Source organism: Amblyomma americanum, chromosome 8, assembly GCF_052857255.1.
Source record: "Amblyomma americanum isolate KBUSLIRL-KWMA chromosome 8, ASM5285725v1, whole genome shotgun sequence".
Classification (NCBI taxonomy): domain Eukaryota; kingdom Metazoa; phylum Arthropoda; class Arachnida; order Ixodida; family Ixodidae; genus Amblyomma; species Amblyomma americanum.
This window is the reverse complement of record NC_135504.1, coordinates 63,294,680-63,320,488: the sequence shown is the minus strand read 5'-3', so window position 1 is coordinate 63,320,488 and position 25,809 is coordinate 63,294,680. Positions and strand designations below refer to the sequence as shown.

General features: G+C 43.1%; 1 protein-coding gene across 1 annotated transcript; it reads right to left on the bottom strand.

Annotated features, from left to right (window-relative positions):
* Positions 1 to 642: 642 nt before the first annotated feature.
* LOC144101784 (ADP-ribosylhydrolase ARH3-like) lies at positions 643 to 25,349 on the bottom strand. Its single transcript, XM_077634995.1, has 8 exons — positions 25,343 to 25,349; positions 17,144 to 17,254; positions 14,526 to 14,731; positions 12,547 to 12,658; positions 10,710 to 10,926; positions 6,107 to 6,285; positions 4,132 to 4,303; positions 643 to 3,431 (listed from the first exon to the last, which is right to left on the bottom strand). The coding sequence occupies exons 2-8, from the start codon at positions 17,173 to 17,175 to the stop codon at positions 3,183 to 3,185; spliced, it is 1,167 nt and encodes a 388-aa protein (XP_077491121.1). The 5' UTR covers positions 17,176 to 17,254; positions 25,343 to 25,349; the 3' UTR covers positions 643 to 3,182.
* Between the last annotated feature and the right edge of the window lie 460 nt (positions 25,350 to 25,809).

The following is a 25,809-nucleotide window of genomic DNA, read 5'->3' as shown; positions in this document are numbered from 1 at the left end:
TCACTCCACACCTGTACTGTTAAACCTAAACGTACACAAGTCATGAATGCCTTCATCCATCTGAACTCTCAGCATATATAGATGACGCTTTCTGGTTGCATCTTGTACGTATTTACTCTCACGATTTGCGCACCCCCCCCCCCCCCCCCCCCCCAGCTTTCTACCTGGATTTAAACCTCGTTTTGAGCGCTCTGCTGTGCCTGACCACCACTAGCATACAAGCGGGTACGTGCAAGGCATGCTTGGGAAGACTGGTGCGGCTGCGGCACCATGTGCAGTTGCGAAAGGCGAGAGTGGCGCACGCATGAATTGTGTGCTGTTTACCCGGCTCAATCGCGCTGGCAGTTGTTTCGGGACTAAAAGTTGCACACGTGCCCGAATCCAAAACTACTGTACCGTTTGCTGTTCGGTTTGCTGCCAGTCAGCCGGGCCGTACACGCGGGCACCTTTTTATCGCCCATTGTCTCCTTTACCTCCCACTGCTGGCTTTGTGATTGTACTGTTCCGCATTTATTACTTTTAGCTGTGCAAGCGCCATCTCGCGGGGAACTACATAATGCGGGGCGGGGCGGGAGTGGGTATGCATCATATATTTGGAGTCAACTTTTGGGAGCAGTGGGGGGGGGGGGGGGTGCGAAATGGGGCTCTACGTATAGGCAGCAATATACAGCATATAAATGCACGTTATGACTTTTGTGGAGTATTTTCGGACGCGTTCAGAAAATTTTTGCGTAATTTGCACACCCCCGTTTTGAAGCCCTATTTTGAAAAAAAAAGTGCGCAAATTATGCCAGCAAATACGGTAAAACAGGAGCACGTTCTTCTCTTCTAGGCTCAAATGAAAGCACGCAGCAAATGCGCTCACTCCATAGTGCTGGGCCTTGCATAACAGAGTTAAGGCCATCTAGAGCTGTCTCTGTGCAAGTGCGATTGAGCAGCAACGCACTCCATGACTATGAATGCACCAGCAAAGAAAGTGAACATGTGCCAAGGCCAATATCATTTTTGATCACTATGCCATAAGACTGCGCGCACAAACTGGGGGCCGGTGTGCATAATTCAACTGCAAGCTCATTTATCCTCGATAACTTCCTTCTTTTTCGACATCTAGAAATATGTATCCTGAGCCATCAAGAGAGAAGTGGGCGATAAAAACGAAAAGCTTCAGAGAGCCTGTTCAACTGCACACCACACGGTGTGGCTCGCGTGACATGCCTCAGTGGCCTCCCACGATGCCTAGGGGGCACCACTGCAAAAACGGTGCTTAGTTTTTCAACATCAGTGAACGAATATTGAGGAAGCAAGTTTCTGGTATTAAAGAAAAGTACCAGCATAATTTGTTCTATTTCTCTAGCTAGCCATATATGCCCCTATGAACAGTTAAGAAGTTCGTAACTTTTGTGAACCAATCTAGTAGAAACGTCATCTGTTAATGGCTGCCTGGCTAAATAATGTAATTACACAGACTAAAGCAGTGTAGCACAAGAAAAATTGGTTTTTGGGGAAAGGGAATGGTGCAATATCTGTCTCACATAGGGGTAAGGGAAGGGATCAAGGAGGGAGTGAAAGAAGAGTGAGGTGCCGTAGTGGAGGGCTCCAGAATAATTTCGACCACCTGGGGATCTTCAATGTGCACTGATATCGCACAGCACACGGCGCCTTAGCGTTTTCCCTCCATAAAGACTCAGCCGCCGCAGTCGGGTGTCGAACCCAGGAACTCCGGATCAGTAGCCGAGCGCCCTAAGCACTGAGCCACCGCGGCGGGTAACTAGCACAAGTACCTTCTTTTATTTTCTGAAGCCAAAAAAAATTGCTCTATTTGTGCATGCATGACTGTGTGCAACAGGCTTGACATAAAATGATATAAAAGTCCTGCGCAAAACAATCACAACCTCATTACACAGAAGCTCCTAATCCCACCCTGATCTCTGCATGTAGTAGGATTTGTGGAAGCCTGAAACACTGTCATAAAACTAGCTGAACGAGACACACAACATGTAAATTACAATGTTTAATATCTGCATAAAAAGGTACCTTGAGGAAAACAAAGCGATTGTTACCTGTGACGTTTAAAATATGGGTATAAAAATGCACAACAAGGGCATCGCAGCTGAAAATAGTTAGTTTTTATCATATTGCGCTCCCAGACACGTGTTCTGGTTGCATCTATCTTGGGTGCACTCTTGGTCAAAAACTGCATTGTTCCTTGACAACCCAAAAAATGTGTAAAAACAAAAATGCATAAAAACACACATAAGGCACACGCAAAACACAGCACAAAAAGTGCCACACACCGGCACTCAGATTTATTGTTTAAAACTGAGTGTCACCCTCACTCGTATCATCTATATATTCGGTACTGGTACCACGAAGCCATTACTGAGCTGTTCTTCGGCAGGCCAACACTTGACACCGACTTAGCCTTGCAAATGCTTCATTTCACATTCGACCTCCATAAACTGATAAGTAGCTGCTTTTTCTGTTTGAGATAGCAGAGCTTCAAGCTTCCATTTCGATTCTCTCTGCTTAATGAACTCAGATGCCTGTAGTTCATTTAAAGCACTACCCCACATTCATTCTTCTGCCTTGATGGAAAACACGAAAAGCCAAGTTCTGCCACTGTCTGTCAAACCTCTTCCTTGTTAGTGTCTACGAGCATCATATGAGCATACAAGCTCACTTTCAGTGACGCCTAAGAAAGCTGCCGGTTGTTTCTACTGTAAAATGGCTCATTCTCAAATGACCAAAAACCCACGTTCCCACTCCTTGATGACAAAAAATGTCTGCGGTACTCATTCAAAGCACACAGAGAGCCAAAAATATCACTTATTTCAAGACCCTGTTATTGGCGTGCTCACAGAGATTCACCTAATCATGGAACTTGAGTTCACATTTTATTCTACGCACTCTCTTTTTGTGTAAATTGAATCTAGTGTGCAAGCCACCTCACATGGAAGTGGAAGTGTGCGGTAGCTTCCATTTCACAGCAAGTAGTAGCAGCAGTGCGAAGGAATGTAACTTACCTAACCGTAGCTCCACCTCCCAGCAAACGGAGTTATACTTCCTCCCTTGCACTAGGTGCAAGTTTTCTGGCAAAGTGTCCAATCACAGACACAAATGTGATCATAAAGCTCATGACATGGTGGCAGAGACCACTGCTCTCAATGTGCAAGGCAAATGAATTAAGGCGAAACTGCTCTGCTATGCAGTTGTGAAGTTCTCCTCGCGGCCGCTGCCTGTTGTTGCGCCAGAAGCCTATTGGCCAGAAGCGTTGCTACTTCTTCAGCCTCGCAGTAGCCTTGCATTGACACCGGCACACGGAAGATGCCATAGTAGGCACCAGCGATGCTGCCTGTCATGGTCCCAATAGTGTCCGTGTCTCCGCCCATCGCAATGGCGAAGAACAGTGCCCGGATGAATCCGTTGGACGTCTGGCAAAATTAAGCGGACGAAATAGTAGTTAGCTGAAGCAATAGCAAGTCCAGAGCACTGATAACACCAATGCTGAAACATCCCAGTGGTATGAATATCGCCATACAAAACTATATATGTGCGTGTAATCACTAATGTCTAGATATATATATATATGTCCGTAGCAAGTTGGGGAAGTCACAATGAAAAACTTAACGGATGTATTCAATGCTTCGACCAGGGACTGGAAAGGTCAGACACTGGTCAAAACGATAAACATGTTAAGTTTTTAATGTGACGTGGAGACCAGTCAAAACGTCATTGAACCTTGTTATGTTTATAAGCGTGTGTCAGTCTACTTTATAAGCATATAACTTCTGTTTCACAGTGCCTTCCTCACAACATATATATACTATTGTGTGTGTGTGTGTATATATATATATATACACACACACACACACACACACACACAACACTGTATAAAAACCGAGAATGACTCAATATATGCCAAGCTGACTTGTGATTAGCTGCACTGTTTCTAAAGAAACTGAGGACGAACTGAAGTTGGCTCTGTTATCCTCTGTGGTGCTTAACGCGCATAAATTTAATTTTTGGCCACCACTGTTATGCCGTTCAGCACTGGCATGCTACGGTAATGACATAATTTACTAATGGTACAAATTGAATGCAAGAGCTGGCCTCTGAAGCACATGTTCTCACCTTGCAGCGTGCCAGTGGGCGCACACTTCGCAGGAAAGCGTACAGTGCTGCCGGCACTGAACGGTCTGCGGTGATCTCATTGCCCAACACAGCTGCAACCCTTTCAGGTGGGGCATCCTCATAACGATTCAGCAGCATTCTCTTCATGACATCCAGTCTGGGACCATAAAAGCTGCAAAGGCGGCAAAAAACAACCAGTCAACATCGGTATTACACCTGTACAGAAACCAGAAGCAAAAGGCACAACGCAGTGGCTTCCTCCTATCTGCCCATTACCTTAAAGCTCACTTTACACCAATTGTAAAACAGAGAAACACAACGAGCTCATACTTTAGAGAGTGAAAAACTGCATGCAACTAGTATATCGTGACAAAGTGCTGTATGGTAACAAGGAGTTATGCAATGAACAGGGGATCCGCAATCTTTCTAGCCTCGGGAGAACCTCAGCTAATTTCAAACAGTGCTAAGGAACCCCGCATGTCCTGGCTTCAATCACTTCCTACCTAAATTCCTTAAATCAGCATTTTTTTTTCTAAGAATGCTGATTAAGGGACTTTATTCCTACCTAACATGCATGCTACGTAACACGCATGAAGAAAGAGCACGCAGATTCACAGCCCCTCAAAAAAAATTTGCAAATTAACAGTAACGAGTGGAGAGCAGCTATAGAGTGAAGCAGTTGTTTACAAGCACTTGGTACTCTGGAGTCGATCCCAAAATAAAACGGGTAACAGAAAAGTGGGGATTGAGGAATGCATGGACAATGGTGTTCGAGGACACAAAAGAAGAACCGCAAGGAACCGAACGGTTCCACAGAACCCAGTATGAGGATGCCTAGACTAAGTCACTTATAGCTTGCGAATTCTATGATTCATAATGTTCATTGCAGAAAAAGTGGTTTGCCCTTCAGTTTATGCTACATTTTTAATGCTTTTCCATAGCAGTCACAATAACCTCTGTCTATGAGAAAGCAAGCAGGAAGAATAAATATAGTTGCGAGTAGGGGAATGAATTGCACTCCTATCCAGCCTAGGTGTGGAAATATTTCACTTACAGAAGACATCCGAACTGTACTGCAAGAGAAGGAATGAAAGAGAGAAGAGAGAAATAGGCGCTGTAGTGGATTGCACAGTACAAGGGCAATTTCGCATCTCGCCACGAATTCAAACTCAGTTTATTCAGCACAGAAATGTTCAACACAGAATTTGCAAACAAGGAACAGTGCCGGCCAGAGCCAGGCTTTGGCCCCATAACTCTGAACTCGGCTACCAAACAGTTCAGCCACTGAGCTGCAAAAGCGGGTCTGATGTCTTCGAGGCAGTACCTCCAAACAAAAAACATTCTTGTGAAGCAACGGAAAGCAACATGGCTCTTAAACTGCTGCCAGCGAAATGCTGCACGGGCCGTTTAACTATCATGGCCTGCTCACATACACTGTCTCCCTACAAGAAGGAATTTCCATTTGGGTTACATTGTGCAGCCCAAATACAATGCACAATATTGCTGCAAGAGCAGAAGTTACATCAATGTTGTTTCAACATTACACCAACCTCCTATCTGCAAACCCAACGAACCCAGAAGCACTAATGGCATGTGCATAATAATAATAATAATAATTGGTTTTTTGGGGAAAGGAAATGGCGCAGTATCTGTCTCATATATCCTTGGACACCTGAACCGAGCCTAAGGGAAAGGATAAGGGGGGGAGTGAAAGAAGAAAGGATGTGGAGGTGCCGTAGTGGAGGGCTCCGGAATAATTTCGACCACCTGGGGATCTTTAACGTGCACTGACATCGCACAGCACACGGGCGCCTTAGCGTTTTTCCTCCATAAAAACGCAGCCGCCGCGGTCGGGTTCGAACCCGGGAACTCCGGATCAGTAGTCGAGCGCCCAAACCACTGAGCCACCGCGGCGGGTGCATGTGCATCTCAAAAACCACTCTTCACGGTGAAGTCTATACAAAGCTGAACTCACCTGTCTTTCTCAGATTCTATTTCACGCATCCGTAATTTCAAGGTGTCAAGAAACCTTCCCACGTCAAGCTCCTTGGATGGGTCTGACGAAAGTGCCAGCTGAATAGCCAGGCAAACCAGAGTGGCTCCATTGTAGCCCAATGGATGGGCATGCGTGAGCTTGCTCTGCAGTTGTGCCATCTGCGTAAAATGAGCAAATAAACTAATAACAATATAAGTGACAGTCAAAAATTTTTTAACAACAGGATAACATAAGAGAGGCAGTTTTCACTGGCTTGGCAAATATCCAAGCTGATTAGCTTTGGATTTTTGTGCACTACAGGTAGTAGCTACGACCACTTGTAGAGTTGTTTCTTGTTATGGGAAAAATTGCTTGTTAGTTTCTTATGTTTTTCTTTGTGTGCATTATGAGTCGCTATTTCTATTAGTGCTTGTGTCAACACTCCCCTCCATTAAATACTTTTAAGTGAGGGCATTTTGAGGTATTGCAAATAAATAAAATGGCCAACACTTCGTAAAGTGTGCTACTGTAAAAAAAATTTCACAAAATGGAGCCGCTTAAGTCACCATAAGAGGGCAATGCAATAGCACTGTGTGTTCAGATGGAAGTTGATGAAGATGACAACATCCAATGCAAGGCACGAGAGGCTGGTAGTTTTAAACTGCAGTATGTCTGACTGTGGTGATGGTGTAGTGGTCTAACGCACTGGCCAGCAAAGCTTACCTGTTCACGCCGCCACGGGTTTGACTCTTGCTTGTGGCCATAAAATGTTTATTTGTTTACTTACTTATTTACTACGTTATCTGCCCACCTGACAACCCCAGCTGCACTTGCCCCGAGTGGTAGTGAATAGTGACATCAATACTGCCGCAGACTCCCAGCTGCTCTGGTGGTGAAAGATTTTTAAATTTGGCGGTGCGCTCTGATTGGCCCTTGGTAATAATGGGACACCTGTGATGTCATCACTGCATCCACCAATCACAGAACTGCCTGACATTCGGTGGAAGGTTTTACTGCAGCAACCTCCCAGCTCCTCCGGTGGTGATGGATTTTAAAATTTGGCGGCGCGCTAAGATTGGTCCTTGATGGTCACGTGGAGAGGTTTTGGCGTGACAACAGCTCTAATGTTCTCACATTAATAGAATACGCTAACAGCATGCAGTGAAATGTGAACACGTCAAACTAAACCTTGAAACCCCGACTTCAACTGCAGACAATTGCTTATCATGAAATAGCCATGACTCACTCCATATCAAAACATGGATCAGTCAGTTTCCCCAGGCTCATTGTAGAAGTGAACAAGAATGTGTGTTCTAGTTCATATGGCTGGTTTGTGTTTCATTGTATATTTGGAAATTATTCATATACTAGTAATAACTAGGGGTTTGTGAATATTCATAAATTTCGAATACTGAATCAAATATCCTCCTATTCGATATTCAAACAAATCAACTAGAGTATGCTCAAAATTATTCGAAACGGATTGGATATGTACTCAAGTTTTCTAATACTTTTCAAATAATTGGCACCAAGTTCGAATAGGGCCTGCAGTATTTTTCTTCCATGACTATTCCAAAAACAGGGACCATAAACGCTGGGAACCATGCTGCCGCGATTAAGCCGCCGAGGTGGTAGTGTGGTTACGGCGCTTTGCTGCTGGCCCAAAAGACGCGGGTTCGATCCCGGCCGCGGCGGTCGAATTTCGATAGAGGCGAAATTCTAGAGGCCCATGTACTGTGCGATGTCAGTGCACGTTAAAGAACCCCAGGTGGTCGAAATTTCTGGAGCCCTTCACTACGGCGTCCCTCATAGCCTGAGTGGCTTTGGGACGTTAAACCCTCATAAATTAAACCAAATCATGCTGCCGCAATCGGTATGCACGGTATAGAACATTCAGCGCTGCAGTGAAGTCCATTTGCGTGGCTGTGTTCATAATCCTCACACACGGCCTCAGGGAACGAACGATGCGGAAGGGTCCAGGACCCACGCAGGTTCAGCAAACCCGGACTTTATGCCTGACCTCGAAGGCCGTAGCTCTCTCCCGTCTCAAGCACTGCAATGCGGCGCAGTTTATTATCTTCCATTATCAAGAGCACAGGGCATTTTTCCTATGTGCATAACATGACAATGATAATGTTAATGCACTGATTTCATGTTGCGACCCCCAAATGGAGATAAGTGCTGCGTCTTTTAACAGATACAGCTATAACTGTGAGAGCAGTGCTTGGCAGTTGCTCACGATTACCCATTGAATATTTGCACAAGCAGCGAATATTCATAAAAATCTTCACACAAAAAGCGAATACTCAGAAAAATATTCTATTCGTATTCGATTCGGTTCTCTTACTATTTGATTTGTATTTGATTCAGTTTCAGCTAGCTTAACTCTTTGTATTCAATTCAGTAGCAACCACTGTGGTGGCTCAGTGATTATGGCACTCGGCTGCTGACCCGAAAGACACAGGTTCGATCCCGGCTGCGGCGGTCGAATTTCGATGGAGGCGAAATTCTAGAGGCCTGTGTGCTATGCGATGTCACTGCACATTAAAGAACCCCAGGTGGTCGAAATTTCCCGAGCCCTCCACTACGGCATCCCTCATAGCCTGAGTCGCTTTGGTACATTAAGCCCCCATAAACCATAAGCCAATCAATTCAGTAGCAAAGGTACACTTCATATTCGATATGACTTGGAAAAAATACTATCTGCACGCCCCTAGTAATAACATCTGCAAATCATCCAGCTATATAGAGGGGAAAAATATGATCAATGAAATAAATAGCAACCTCAAACTTGGCTATTAAGTCAATGTGAAAGTGAATACAGTGGCAGTGTGTTAAGATGCATGCAAACTATCGACAACGCAAAACGGGGTTTTTACATGTGCTGTCTATGATAGGACATGGATATAAACAGACCATACAACAATTTTATTGAAACTCTAAAGCTCATTTTACCTCTTCAAAAAACACTCACGGGTTTACAAAATTTGTTCTAAGCACCTCAGGGGCTATATATTAACACTTAATTTTAGAACCTAAAGGGCACAGAGAACTTGTTAAAATTATGAGGAGGTTGAACCCTTTTTAATAGACTTGATGTTGAAAGTACTGAATATTCAGCATGAATGCACCGGATGTCCAAATTAATTATCGAGTTGAAGTTAACACAGGCCCACTGTATAAGGCATCTGAAGAGAAACGCACAATTTTTTGCAGTTGTTTGAAAGGTCCCCCGCAAGGCATGATGCCCATAGCAACATTAGGTTAAGGCAGGCTACAATGGCACAGCAAGCGGCACCGCTTGCTGGTTTTGAGATTTAAATGGTGTGTGTTAGGGGGTGGGGGGGGGGGTGGGGGGGGGAGGGGGGGGGGACAATAATTTCACTATGCAGCCATTCTGCCAAGGTAAATGTGCATGTGTTCACCCAGCCTCATATAGACCAGAAAGCACATTAACCGCGCGGCCCTCTTTTGCCCAAGCTGCCCTCGTGCCATTAAAATCAATTATCATCATCGACAACAACCAGTAATAGCTCCTCTAGTCATACACACTACGGCCCTAATGTTTGTTGGTTCCTATTTTGGAAAAAAGGTGAAGAAGCAAGCTCAATAAATTGTGCCTATGGCATCTCTCTGAGCCAAGGAGCTTGGTAAGCCTTGTACTATACTAGTTAATAGAAATATGTTCAAGGTTCATCAGTAGATATTTCTGATACACTAGCAAGTCACCTGTATCAAAGTAATCAGTCTGATGCAAAATGATTTTCTAGTACCAAATTTTCCCAAAGTGACAACTTTTACATTGATCACAAGAAAACTATGTTTCTGCTGAAGCTTTGCCTTCGTTAGAGTTATTCGAACAATGTCACAATGGATTAAGGAAAGTTATTCAATTGAAGGATGTGGCATATGGTCTGTCAGTGCTGTTCCAACAAGAGGCGACAACATCCAGTTATGTCTGCAGCCAAAGAAGTTTTCCAGGCTACAGGCTCTGTGTAAAACGCCAAGCAATATACCGCATGGAAAAAAAAATGAGCTAAAGTGGTACTTGCAAAAACGTGCAATCAAGGCAAGTCACCCAAGTTAGAGACACTGAGGACAAGTTAATTCAATTTTCGTTCTTAGTAAAAATCTATCGTTTCGCTTTTTTCCGGGTACTATGTTGATTTGCCCGGTAGCAAAAATGCATTTATTGCTTAGAAAATTGTATTCAAGAACTGAACTTATTACTCTGATTCGAACTCGCATTGTCAATAATAAAACAGGCTCTACGACCACCATCTGCAAGTGAGTGGCAGTGAGGCCTAGCTTCAGAAATATACGACAAAAAATTGACACTGACATCATCACAGTTTGCATGCTAAAATGATCTGTGGTACCACCTTTATTGAATTTTTGCCCTTTCTTAGCTTGCTTATGAAAGTCCCATCTCAGTAAAAGTACCCTCTCTGTCATTAGAACGCTACAATCATTAATTAAATGCCAACTTTAGTTCATCCATAGGGTCATTTTAAGCGCCAACCGCAACACAAGATTTTTTTTTTAGTTCCCAGCAAGCTGCAAGGCACGACAGTGCTCCGATTTCGAGCACAAATTTACGCACCCTGATGGTGGCCTGCTCATCTCCATAGTAGCACAGTGCAACTGGTGCAACGCGCATCGCAGCGCCATTTCCAAAGGAACCAGTGCCGTCAAACTGTTCCTTAGCCGGCGCCCAGACGTCTTCGTATTTTGTTTTGGCCAGTGCTGCAAACACGGCTCTCACTTTGGGGCCATACTCAGACCTCAAGTCTTTGTTTCCAAAGAACTCTTCCGTAAACCTGTAAACAAAGAAAAAAGAGAAAAAAAATAGAGGGATATTTTCATGCCGCGTACAACACAACACAATCTGCAGCTAAGCGAAATGAGTAAAAATTCATTTCTTTAGAACATTGCACAAAATAAAGTAAAAGTGCATTGCAGAAAAAATGTATAGGCTCCACGCTGACGACTACTGTAAAATAACGACCGTGCATCCACCCATGCTTAAATAAGTGGCATTCCCCCCCCCCCCCCCTTTTTTTCTTAAGATTTTGAATTTTCCGTAACATCCAAGCAAGCAGCCATGCAATTATGTCCCATGTCCAAGAAAAGCAGTTCAAGAACATTGCAAAGACACGTCAAGTGCCTACTGTTCCTTATCTCCATGCTCCATAACACTTATCAGGAGGGGGGACGAATGCATCAATCAGATCATTTTTTAATTCATCAGATTCATCCAATAATTTTTTTATCAGATCATCAGATCATGGTAGTGCAGTTATAATGACGCATAACACTGACACCTTCACTTTCCTATCTTGTGGTCCCGTGATAGGGCATATCAACATTCTGCAACACGACATGACCAGTAAACGGATTCCTCCGACCAAAATGGCTTGTTGGGTTAGTAGGTTCTGCATTATCCAAAACAGCGCTGGATGGCACAGACAGAAGGATGAGACACACACAACACATGCATGCTCGTATTTGTCTCATCCTTCTGTCCGTGTCTTCCAGTGCTGTTTTGGATAAAATTCCTACTACGGCCGACGTTTTAAAAAAGCATCCCAGGATTTCGCACTTCCCTGCATTCAGCTCTAAAGAAAAATAAACATCATTAAACCAAGAAAAGCAATACTAAAGAGAATCAGAGTGATCTCCTTGGCAATATGTTCATTGCCACCTGTACATGTAGACAATGCACTTGCAAACCCATGGAAAACCACCTTTCACTGAAGAAACCATTACTATGGCAGAGATATAAACGAAAAAAAAGGGGAAACGGGGACAAGGCTAGTGAATGTTGTTTGCTAGCAGAGCCTAGTGACTAACCACCTTGTCAGCGCTGTGTATGTTTGATACTGCAAGTAATTTAACTGCCGCATTTATTTACCACCTCATTTCTAAAGTGGTTATTTGCTCAAAAGCTAATGTGCACTAGGACAAAGCATTTTTAACAGCCCTACACTGCTTAAAAGGCCCTAAACAAATGCCACAAAGGGACATAACATCTAATTATACACATAGGCTGAAAACATGATAAGAAAAAAATACATTACAAAGGAGCACAAAAACCATTTACATTCCTTGTACAATAATTAAGTTTTTTATCTATTATCATTCAATGCCGACTACAATAAAGCAGAATTAGATATTTGCCAACAGAGGTCTGAAAGTGTAATAAATGGAACCTGCAGGTGCTAGTGCAGTCTTTTTAGGGGCGTATGATACGAAATAGTCAAGTACTTCGTAGGATAAGGGCTCATTACTTAGCACAAGAAATTGCACAGGTTCAGAACTAAACACTGCTTCGAAGAAAGGGATTGCACTTGGCTGTTCAGTACAAGCAATCGTTTGGTGCAGGCAGGTTCAGTCGGTGCATTACAATTCCAGGACAGCACATAATTACAAAGACTTGCCTCCGTGCAACAACCTTGGCGTCAAAGCCTCTGCAGTCAATCAGCGACTGTGCAAGAGCGTGAGCCATTGCGGTGTCGTCTGTGTAGCTGTAGTAGCCACCAAACTTGTGACCTGAAAGAATTAATTACACACAGTACGCTTCATACGTATTCAACCACGTCACAGTACATGGGTTCTGTGGCGAGTCAAACACAGTTACAGAACTGAAACTCCTCGAACCAAAAATAAATGCTGTCACATAAATAATATACAGCGAACGGCTTACTTTCTTTCGAGGTTAAAAATTTTGTGCACAGGTCTAAACTAGAAGTTAAAGAACATGTCACGAGTACTATATTCTGCGAAGCTGACGTAACAGAACTCTGTTCTACCCTCTTGCCTGGGAGGTCTGCAAGCTTTCTGATGCTGTAAAGGCTACGTGGCTCGTGCTACCAAATGCTCTTTTGTTGTGCAAGCCACCTTAGCAGGAACTTGACAGTCTACAAAACAAAACATACTGATGGCTGTTGTTTCACAAGGAAGACATTTTTGACAGTACTAATTGCAATGCACGCCGGGGCCGCAGCTTCAAACAAGACCTAACCATTCCCGAGTTTGGCAAAATGGAAGGAAGAAACAAAAAACAAATGAATAGAAACTTGGGTGATGAGCTAGGAAGATCACAGTTTTAAAAATTATCCCCTTCATCATGGCTCAGTCGAGATTCCTCCACACATTTTATTTCTAGTACCAACCGACAAGCTGATGGTCTGCTAGAATCATTTGCGTGAAATAGTTTTTGCAAGCTTTGTGCGATATGCGAGAAACACGAAAATTAGGTCCTCACGTAAATTAATCTCTCAACAGCAGTACGTGCAAGAGGCATCTGTAAAGGGAGGCATGATGGGGAATAAGGAGATGACAAAAAAACAGCAGATTACCAGCACGCGTAAGCTAGCAAACATACAGACAATCATTCTTTGCTATCTCTATCCTATACCTATTATTCTTATTTTAGAGTAGATGTATACCTCTCTGCCCTTTCCCTTTTACTTCCCATTAGCCCCAATGGCAGTAGCCCCCTTCACGCCAGTGCCTCCGTTTAGGATAGCCACAACCACTGCTCGGCCGTGGGACACCAATTTGTTTCATGAGGGTTGCACATACACATCTGGTACAGACATGGAGTTTCTGAAATTCTACCTCAACTAAGACATTTACTCCTGTAAGCCTGATGTGGAGAATCCTGCTACCTAGACGACCGAAACTGTGGTGCTTGAGAACAACGCTGAAATGCTGTAAAGTGATTCCATAGCTCAAAATTGTGGAATCGTTAGTACCCTACAAACAGTGCAGAACACTGTGGCAGTGATGGAAAGTGTGTGAGCCATCCCTTTACTCTTGTCACCTAGAAGATTTCTCCCATTTATTGCTAATGAGCGGCCTGACGTCATTCTTTCCTCCAGAATGTCACTCTAACAGCCACCACTATAAAAAAAAAATTGGAGAGGAGACTTAAGCTCCACCTTAAGGGTATGACAAGATGGCATATTGGGTTAATTTCCATAAATGCAGAAGGTCTTTCTCTATTTTACATTCATAGATCCTTGGGAGTCCTCATACACTTCCTGGCACAGTGGTGCAGCGGTTAAGCGATGCGCCACTGCCCTGCGATGGCAGGTGCTCCCAGCGGTGGGCCTTGAATAGCCCAGGTTACTCTTTCCAAGTGACCAATCATTAATTTAAATGCCACCTGCCACAGTGAGCAGTTTGCTCACTATCAGGTGAGCAGGTTGTGATGATGCCGCAAGGTCACGTGACCAAGGTGGCCCACCTGCCTCCTAGGTTGCTCTCTGGGGACCACCTGCCATAGTCATATGCCCTTAATTTTTCACTCACAGTGCCCACGCAATGCTGAGAACACCGACACTGGATTTCCTGCTGAACAGGGCCTTTAACGCTATTTTACTAAAAAAAAACAGAGAAAAAGGGAACACACGTGAGTCTGCTTTAAACCTGCGGCCCGCCTTTTCGTCGGCTCGAACTGACTTGTTCCGGATACGGCTCAGAAAGTAGTCAAGCTGTGACGTGGGTAGCACGTGGCGGCGGGGAAGCTCTTCAAACGGCGAGCCTAGGCAGTCTCCAATCAAAGCTCCAACCATACAACCCTGGTACTTTGCCCTGAGCCCGACGGAGACATCTAGGCTGAAAGGAATATAAGTTGGATCAGAACTCAAGTTCAGGGCCAGTTGTTCAGTGGTCACATCGACTGTGTGGCATGCAGAAACAGAAGGCAATGCGACATACAATAAATGACATGTACTAGCACTATTCATGTTGTTTGTCGTGTGTCGTGTCCCCGTTCATTTCTGCATTGCAGTCAAATGAAATAAATAAAAAGTAAAAAAATATACACAAGTGCAGAAGGCCTGGGCCACGCATAATTGCCTTCGTTCAAAAATTTGGAATATCCTGCACTGCACTCTACTAATCACGCGAAGTTTCAAGCTGACATAAGCGCATTCCAAAATATGACCTTTCTCTCAACTAATAATCAAATGATGAGCTTAAAGGTACAAGATGTCACATCGCGTGTCGCATATGAGATCTTGTCTGGCTGGTTTAAGACAGAATAAATTTATTCATGAGACGTAATTAACGTGCATGTGTTAAACAGAGCTTCGCGATTTAATTCAAAATGTCCCCAGGAACTACCTGTCTCTGGAATAGTAATGCAGAATTATAAAAAAACTACTCACTATAGTGCTCACAGCACAGATTAAAGAAGCAAATGAAATCTTAACCTGACAACAATGCATGTAGCAATTATATACAAAGCATGTTTTAGCTTTAAATCACATTTCATTTTTATAAAGCATGTGAATACAGTTGAACCTTCACATCTCACAAAACAAAAGCTAAAATACACTGCACAATAAGAAACTTCTTCAGACTGCCATACAGTTTGATCCTGAAGCCAGAGCAAACCAAATGCAGAAGCCGATGAAGTGTTTTCCTAATAAGTTACACAACTTCATATATTTGCTATATCGCACAACCACACTACAATACACTACATGTATTATACGGGACACGATAGACACCAAACTACTAATTGATTTATTCTCTAGAAAAGAACCTCTTATCAGACAGGAGTGCACACAGCAGCAAAAAAGAAGTGCAGCTGACTCAAATAATAATAAGATACACAGAGCATAAAAAAAGATTCATTGGTCGGTCGAAATATGAACTGGAAAGAGAAATAGCAGAAGCATGTTTGATCAAGCAATTGGGCCCCACATGCGTGAGCAAGCCATCGGTGTCCCTAATTAATGAAGAGATTTCTTTTCTGAGCGGTTCAATATCTGTGTTTGAATCTCTTTCATCCTTTTTTACATTCCATGTACCTTAATGTTATTTGAGTCAGCTCCGATCCTTTCTGCTTCTATGCGTACTTCTCTGTGGTTATAAGCGGTTTTTTTCTAGATAATAAATCAGTTCGTAGTTTGGCGCCCGTCCTGTTCACTGTGTGTTTTTTCGTCCTTGTTTTCTCATACCACTGCATTTCATCAGATATGCCTCAACGTTTGAAGCAAGTGGGCAGCAGGTATGGAGTTGATGTTTTATTTTCTGCACCTAACAAGCTCGGCAAATTGTGTGCCATTGTAGATAGAAAGGCCAGGGAAGAGGAAAAGAAACGAAGAAAAACAAAAAGAGGGTGCCAGATAAAGCATGGCCTGAGGTTTGTCCCTTGTGCTGAAGGGGTTGTGTATGAAGTGCCGTTCACGTGCGGGAAGACCTACATAGGTCAAACAGGAAGGTGCTTAAATACCCGCCTACGAGACCACAACACTTCTCTGAAAGGGGCTCCGTCCTCAAATCTGGCTTTACATTATAGGAACTGTCCCCGGAATAATCAGCCTGATTCTTCTGAAAAATCATGTACACCCATCTTTAATAAAACTAGAATCCTGTACAAACACAAAAATAAACTAACAAGAGAAATCAGTGAAGCGTTTCATATTCATAAAAACATTGACTCATGCGTGAGCACCCCCTCTGTAACAGTTCATGACTGAACTAATGTATCTGGATTTAAGTGATTGATTTATCACTGTGGCTTTTCGTGTTGCGCACGCACCCGTGGTTGTCAAATGAGTATATTTTGCGTGTTTTTTCTAATAAACTTTCAGTTGTTAGTCAGCGCCGGTCCTGTCGTCTTCTTCTTTCTTTGTCCCTCGTCTACGCGCTGTTATTCCCAGCACCACCAACTAGCTCAAACCAAAGTCCTGCTGGTTTACAACACACAGTTGCCATAATGTAGTTTATTTAACATTACCCCAAACTGCCTGTTTCAGGTTTGTACCTTTAGTACATTCTTACAGTCTGTGTAGGCAGCTGCCAACTATCCTGCCTCTGCCTTTGGAATTGTTATGCTGTCCATAATGTAATGATGCTGACATGAAACTTGCATAGTTAGCTCCTAACTGATATATGGACTACCTTCCAAATTTTCTTTAATGATCATCAAGAAACATAAATACCATGCAACACAAGTCACACAAAACAATTACAACAGCAAAAACCAAACTGTAATAAAATTTCTCACAGCTCTACCTTTGGCGGTAGCGTACAGGGGAAGAAAACATTCTCAGCTGCTGAGTTTTTTCTAGAGCTTCTTTAATCCTAGCACCACTTCCTCTGCCCCTGGCACCCTGAGAGACTCTCCTGGAGCACAGAATAAGGCCACAAGAGAAAAACTGTTAATTGCTACATCATTCACTAATTACTTACCATCTAAGAAATAAATGTGTGTAAAGAAGAATAAAAAGATTTCAAAGATTAGGAGACTAGCTGGGCAAGAAAAAAAAAACGGACAAAAACATTCACCAAAAGTTTAATACACATCCAAACGTCAACGAACTAAGCATGCATCCAAACAGTCAAGTTGCGCTTTCAGGTGTCATAAAAATGAAGTCTAACTGAAGACCCATGTTCGAATAAGGAGCTTGGTGGTATCAATGAACATATTTCCAGTCAAATTTTTACAGCAAGAGCTGTTATTGGCAGCCCGCACTAAGCCACTGTGTAACTGAAGCCCACTGTAATTTTTTGCACTGATGCAAGTGGATCGGATCCAAGCCAAGGCAAACCAAGACAAGAGCCAAGCCAAGCCAAGAAAAAGAGCAGAAAGAAAAATGAAAAGAAAAAAGAGGAGAGAGAAAGAAGAGAGAAGGGGGAGAAAATGAAAAGATGGTGTCTTGGAGAGAGAGATGGAAAGAGAAAAAAATTACTGGCTAAGCAACTAGTAGTTACAGCTTGGAACACCACCATCAGATGTTTCAACTAAGCTGTGGCCTTTTTTAGTCAGTATTTATTTCAATAAAAAAAAAGACAACATGCCTGCATAAAAAACCTATTTGTGAGATGTGCACTAAAAAAATATTTTGCTTCAAAGGAAGTAAAAATCAGCAATAAAAAAGTAAAGATGTAGAATCTTGCAATTAAAAAATAAGGCATTGTTGAATGCTCCTAAATTTTAGAAATGTAGATTCTAGGATCTAGAAATTCAGAATCTGGAAAAACTTGAAAATTTCTTGCAGTAATTACACGTGAACTGTTTTAATGGTTTCTGCAGCTTCACATTCTAATTTGCAACATTTATTTTAGGAACAGATTATCCTCAAGGACGAAAAATTTATTCATGTATTATCGGCATCAAATAAAATGAGAACAGCGGAACGCGTGGACAAAGGTCCAGCTTATCCCATCTGCCTGTCATCGTCTGAGGTAGGCGCGCTCATCCGGTTTGTGGTAGTTTCGCGTCTGTTTTCTTTAATGCTCGTTTCCTCATTTTGCCACTGGAGCGCCATATTTGTACTTTCCAGCTATCGCAGCATGTGCAGCACGGCTTCACTGGCACCAGCGGCTGTAGGCCACGTAGATGAAGTAGCGAGCAGAACATTATCACCATACCACCACCAAAAATGTGGCGCTCCATGTGGCAAGACGAGAAAACGGCTGTCGAAGAAAACAGGAGCAAAACAATCACAAACCGGAAGAGCGAGACTGTCTCTGATGGTGACAGGCAGACGGCGTAGAATGGACCGCTGGCCACGGGCTCCGCTGTTCACATTTCATTTGACGCCGATAGTACCTTTAACACAATAATAATACAAAGTTTCTGAAATAAACAATGCTTACGCATGACACCTGCTCTCTCCTTTCTGTGACACGGCTACAAATTTCTACCATGACAGTTTCGATAAAATATTTCTCATGGTTTGTCTTGCACAGTAACAAGTATATTCAGGTGCAGTTCCATTTCTTTTCACATGGCACACTTATTTCTAGCTACATGATGATAAAAGGGGTCTCGACAACTTTTACGACGACAGCTGTTACTGGGACCCTAACCCCGAGTGGCCGTGTAAATGAAGCCTGCAGTTCTAGTTATAGAAATCTGCAAGCCAAGCCATGACAAAGAGAAAAAAAAAGGAGAGATGACAGAGGAAGGAGAAGGAAAGAAAAAGAAGAGATAACAAAGAGAATGATGTGAAGAAAATGGAGGGACATGGCAGCTTTTGCCTGCATGTTTCAAATAAGCCATAGCCTACTTTATCCAGTAATTTTTGAATATATTAATTAAAAACTTATCTAATATTGAGTCAACATGATGAATATCTGAGCCAAATAAAGGTGTTCTCAGCATGGCACATGACAGGTAATCTTGCAGCAGAGAATGCTTGCAGTGTCCTGTACATATTACAAACGCTCGTCACCTTTCGTACTTATTGCAAACGTAATTTCTGGTGAAATGCAAAGGCGCCCATGTGCTGTGTGATGTCGGTGCACGTTAAAGTTCAAATTATTCCGGAGCCCTCCACTACAGCACCTCTTTCTTCCTTTCTTCTCTCAGTCCTTCCTTTATCCCTTCCCTTATGGCACAGTTCAGGTGTCCAACGATATATGAGACAGATACTGTGCCATTTCCTTTCCCCAACAACCAATTTTCAATTTTTTTCAATTTCTAAAGTTAAATCTGATGGAAAAAGGTGGCTGCTATTGGTTGCATTCTTTCAGCACAATGTATGGCAGCTCCCGATGGGACCGCAGCAGCAGAGAAAGCAGGCAGAGTAAAATGCGGTGCGGCTGAAACCAGTAAAAAATTGTCTTGATTTTGCACAAGACAATAGGAAACATAAAGTGCAGCATATGAAACACCGCTGATACTAATCACCTTTGAAATATTCTTGTAGTAGATTGTTCCACAAATGATGCACATTATACTGAACATATTTTGGAACTTTTATAAAAGATGCACTGGGGCCCTTCCAGGAGGAGATGCTCCTTAGAAACCCATTCGTGATGGCTGAATGAAACTTGCACAGCTTTCACAGCATAATTTCCTGTCTTCAACTCAGCTATGCTGCTTCATGTAAATCACAGTGTGCAATATGACAAAAAAAATTTAAAATGTGCTACATGCACTGCAAGTGAAACATCTCTAATATTAAAGCTTCAAAAACGATAACAGACACTTGCTGTAATGTACATAAAATATTCAAAAGTTTCAGCATAACTACACTCTGCATGTTCGTATGCAATTGCGCATGCAAAACTTGATGAAAACTGCATCACTTTGTGAACAACACTGACATCTACAAATCTGGACAATAACCAAAAATTTAAAAAAAATAATTAAAAAAATTAATTTGTAAACCGTGCTGAAAACAAAATCTGAAAACTACACACCATATACAAGTTATGTCAGTGTGCAAACCATGTAGATTATGTATGTGTATAATAAACTTATAAAAACTGCAACAGCAGCTCAGTGAAATCTAAACAGAACTGATAAATAAAATATTGCACTAATCCAAACAGAATATCATGTCCTACGTACATAAAGTGACCACTGATGATTAAGTAACATTGCTCAAATTTTATTCAGGAAACTCTGATCAGAATTCTGGTCGCAGATCTAATCAAAACTTAAGAAGTTCAGAATTTGAGATTTACTTTGCACACAACATACAGCATCACCAGGATACCAGAAGATGCAGACATTTTTTTTACTAATGAAAACAATACTACCAACCTGCTTCCCATTGTATCTTCTTTACAAATTGATGACATCTTGTGCTATGGTCGTTCAACTCCCCACAACATGTGGCAAGACCAAAATAGGTAAGATGGAAGTCAGAACTCCTGCATTTAACACAGCATGCATGGCATTCAAAAGCAGGCTGAGCTAAGGAGTGGGTGGAAGAAAAACACTGTGACCTGCAGTAGAAGCCCGATGTATGCACAAGCACACAAATGCATGCAACGCATGCAAACTAGAGATAGAGTCGGCCACATGCAAACACCATCCTGAGTGAGCACAAAATATGTTCTCACTGACAACTGCACTTTACAGCAGAGACTTTTTGGTACGTGTTTGAATTGCTGCCAATGCAAGCAGTTGTGCGCGCTGTAAAGTGGTAGCGAGATGACATACTCTAACAAGTGAATTACGTCTATTACCCCTTTTCATTTAAATACATGTTAAGGTGATGTTGGAATCCTACATCAGATCGAACTACACTTTCTCTCATCACATAATCGATCTAGAGCCCCCCAAAGATACGTATGGCACTGAAATGCCGTGAACACAATTACAAAAAGGAATATACCAGTCCCATCTGCTTGGTTCCTAAAGTATTATGATCAAATGGTTAAAACATGACGTGCTAATTAGACTAAGGTGTGACAAAGACAAGACAAGAAGAAAATCAAGGTGCCTTGTGACCTTATGTCTTGCTTCTGTTGCTACATTCATCCAGTTAATTTAACCCCTTAATCACTGTCTACAAGCCTACAGCTCATCCATGCAATCATAATAAACTTCGTTTTGTATGAACTGAGCACAGTCTGTCTTCTGCTGCATTTTTAAAAAGTAAATCTTCAGGCAGCATTTGGACATTCATTTTTGCTCTCCCAACTGCACTAAAAAAAAAAACTCAGTAAAATGAATTGGAGTGGTTAAAGGGTTGAACATGCAGTAGCAACTAGCCCACAACTTACAAAACATGGAATTCGTGACATATTGCAAAGACGTAGACAAGAAGCCCAGTATAAGTAAGACAGGACAGGCCACACATATCAATTAAACACAGTTGTGCTTGATATGTGCAACATGCTGAAGACAGGCAGAATATCCAGAAATGTGCAGAAGACTCGCACCTAAGTGAGGTCCAGCTTGATGCATACGCTATGTTAAAACACAGCCGAGAGGTGCACAAAATCCTTTAATTATAAATGCAACGCAAAAAATGCCCAAAACTCTTCCAAAACACTTAATGCACCTCTACAAGGTAGTTAAAGCACATATTGCAAGCCTTCGCAAAGCACTTATTGGCCCAGCAACCTATGCACCCCACGTTAAACCAGGTCTATAGAAAGAGAAATCCATACCCTTTTTTAACGCCTGCACATTGATGCTGCTTACACGCTCGCATGGCCACCTAAGAGGTATTGCGTCATGTTGTCCGCCCAGGCCACACATTGAAACAAAGCGGCAGATGGTGCAAAACACCACCTACCTTTAGGTCCCTCCGATACTGCACCACTTTGCTTCGATACATGACCACGTCAGACACACTGGTACTCCAAAGGGCGCAGCCACATGCTCGTGTGTTCACCCTAAGTGTGGACAACCCTGTAGAGCATTTTCTTTTGGTGCGCCCATGCTTTTGCGACAAGCATGAGACACTGCTGTGCAACTTTGAGAGGCAGCACATGCCAATGGGCAACATTGCTTGCACTGCACTCCTTAAGGGTTTGCAAACTGAGTGACGCATTGTAGCAAAGCAGCTCTCAAAGTTCTTAGAGCAGACTGGCCTTCTGGAACAGTGCTTTTTTTTTATTTATTACGGGACGCAGCTAGATGGAGAAGTTACCAACATAATGAATGTTACCAATTAACGCTACCACTCCCATTATCTTCTTCACACTTCACATTTTCCATTACAAAGGTACTAACCAAGTTGCCTGGCCTGATCTCCGGGTTCCCTGACAACCTGCAGCTTCTCTGGCACTGTCAGTGCTCTGCATCATTTCATACATCCAACCTCTTCCAAAACTCTCGTACCTATTCTTCTTTAGAGACCCTCATGCTCTTCCGACACTGCCTTACACATTCTTTCTTAAAGCTTTTCACCTTCCTTAAACACACACTTACTCATTCTACACAGATGCATTCACACCCAGCATGCACATCCTTGTGCACACGACTTCAGAGTTGGACCTCTCATGAAGCAAGGCCCCACCCTAAATTCCTTTTTCCCTGCCAAGGTTTGGTTTGGTTTGGTTTATGAAGGTTTAGCATCCCAAAGCGATTCAGGTTATGAGGGACGCCGTAGTGAAGGGCTCCGGAAATTTCAACCACCTGTGGTTCTTTAATGTGCACTGACACCGCATAGTACACGGGCCTCTAGAATTTCGCCTCCATCGAAATTCGACCGCCGCGGCCGGGATCGAACCCGCGTCTTTCGGGCCAGCAGCCGAGTGCCATAACCACTCAGCCACCGCGGCGGCCTTTTCCCTGCCAAGGATTGAGAGCTTGTGGCAAATATAGTTTTCTTCTAATGCAACCGTTACTACTGGCCATGGACTCAGAACTTTTGCCGTAGGTAGCATTCTTCTGTTCAAGGACATCACTACAAATGGGCCTATATGTGTGGCCCATTGGTAGCAATGCGAAGGAGCTGCTCAACGTCTTTCTCTGACACATTTATTAGACCACACTGTAATGGGTACTGTTATAGGCACCAGAAAAGATTGCATAGTAAGCTCGTCCTGTTATTTACTAAACTCCACGTGAAAGTGGCACGAAGTTAGAGTCTGCATACGGCCATTTAAGCAGAGCGGCTGACATTGATAGGAATTTGGAACCATACATCTGGGTTAATGCAAAACAATGCTGAGCTCTTGTCAGCATTTTCAAGGCAAGCATTTAGGTAATCACATCAGACATCTTGCACAATGTGCAACACAAAATTTACTTTTTATTTACGTGATGACATTATTGGTCCAAGCAGGAAAGGCAAAAATACAACGATGGAATGTTTACATTACACTGTATGAGACAGCCATTTACATATCTACGGACGGTGCAAAGGGGAAGCGAGGAGCGGCGGGTGGCACCCCAAATATCTGCCGGATGCTGCATTCAGTTTCTGACGGGGTGATTTTATTTGCCAACTGCCTTAAACGTCCTAATTCGTGCATTCAATCATGGCTCTCATTGATCTTTACGAGAATCAATGCAACAAGGCATCACGCCAGCCGAAAATTTTACTTCACGATGCCCCCCACCCTGCGCCACCTGCTTCGAATATCCCAGTGCCATTTATGCACACATCACGTTGGTTAAGAAGAAAGAGGCATGTCTCATTTTCGGGCCGTACACTAAAACATCAATTGCTTCTTTTCCTGAACAAAACCCCAATCATTTGGAACCCATTAATATAAAATTTTGTGACAATGCTCTTTTGCTTTTTTTTTGCCTTACATACCTATGAAAACTGCTCTTGTCCTGACTGAAGCTTTTCACACACCGCAGCAATGCTGGCGGATTGCTCAGTACTGCCTACGGTACAAAGCAGACGTTATATATGACATGCGATTCTACTGCAACTAACAATTTCACATGCGATAACTTGAATTTCCTTTGCTCCTTCGATGCGGTACGCAAAGCACTAATGTAACTTTCTCGTTATGACAGCAACCATAAATCGCTCTTGGTAAAAGACGCAGTCACGGAGGACATAAAAGTTCGGCCAGCAAACAATTAATAGTGCACTGCGCTGTAGAGCTGTTCTGCGAATGTGGGCCCGCTTTGATCGATTAACACCTCATGGAGATGATGGTCTGCATGTGTTGCCGAATGAAATAGACAGTGGAGTGGCATGTCTGCACAATCCTCATTAATCTCGAAATAAACGCGAACAAGCCACATATGGCTCCAATTGGTGCAGCCCGCGCCGTCTAGCAGCCTTCGCGATAAGCTTCTCACGAGTGCCCTGGGTTCGTAGCTTCGTCCACAAACGCCCTACGCGCCCTCGGCTTGTGGAGGCGAAAGATCGACCAGTCATCGACGTCACGCCGAAGCACCTGCCATCGCTTACACCTTCATGACAACTGGATCATTCGGCCGTCGAAGGTTATAATCAATGCATCGAGAGATAGCGCGGTCAATAAAAGGGTACAAAACGACAGCTAGCGTCATCCCGCCAGGCTGAACTATAAGACACAGCCGCTATGTGCGAGCCAACGTTTGCAGCAACGAAGCTACATACCCAGCGCACACGTCTATGATCGACCGCCTTACCACACGTGGTGTGCTAAACGGCGCGCGCCCTACCAGCCCGATAGTTCATCCGTACGGCTCTGGCGTTCCGAGCAGTTTTCATCTTCATTGCGCTCACCCGCGCCCAAAAAAAGAAGCACATCATGGCTCAGAATTTGTATTTCTTGCCTCCCAGTAGCAGGGAGATAAAAGGACGAGCTAGAAAACCGTGGAAAAATAGTTGGATGGACTGCCACTTCACAGCGGCGCGGAGTGGAAGCTCACTGTGCGAGGCGACGGCTTCTAACGCTGTGTGGCTGCAGCTCGCAAGCGCTTGATTAACTGTTAACAGCAACACTTCACGCCCTTTGATCCCACTCTGCTGCAATATCTGAAGATGCCAAGACCATTCCTTTGTTTACACAAAGAATTAAAGCACACGTGCTATAAGGACTGTCGCGCACAAATCGAAAAACGCTTACCGACAATTCGACGGCCACGCCCGGCTGTCAAGCAATGAAAGAGAAACTATAGCGAGGAGGTTTCAATATTAGCGCCTGTTTGAGGGTCTGAGGTTTAAGTTTGATACTGATGATAGTTGCGGGTCATTTTTTTAAACAACCCGTGACATTTTTATTTATTTATTTAGTGGAACAAACAGACAATACACAATGTCTGATGTAGGAGCAGAGATTAAAAGAGTAAAAATGTTTGACGAGGCCTCTCTCACCCTGGAAATGTTGATGAAAGTTTTGCTTGCTGATGTCGCGCAAGATTTAAAACGTGACATTTGACACTGTCCTAGAGTCACCTGAACGCATCACATTAAGATCTTGAACAGCAGCACACGCAACAAGAACAGATAAATTGCATTACACTATCGTAAAGTTGCTTGAACATGCATTAGTGGAAGAGCGCACCGGAGAGGAAAAGATAATTTGCATTTATA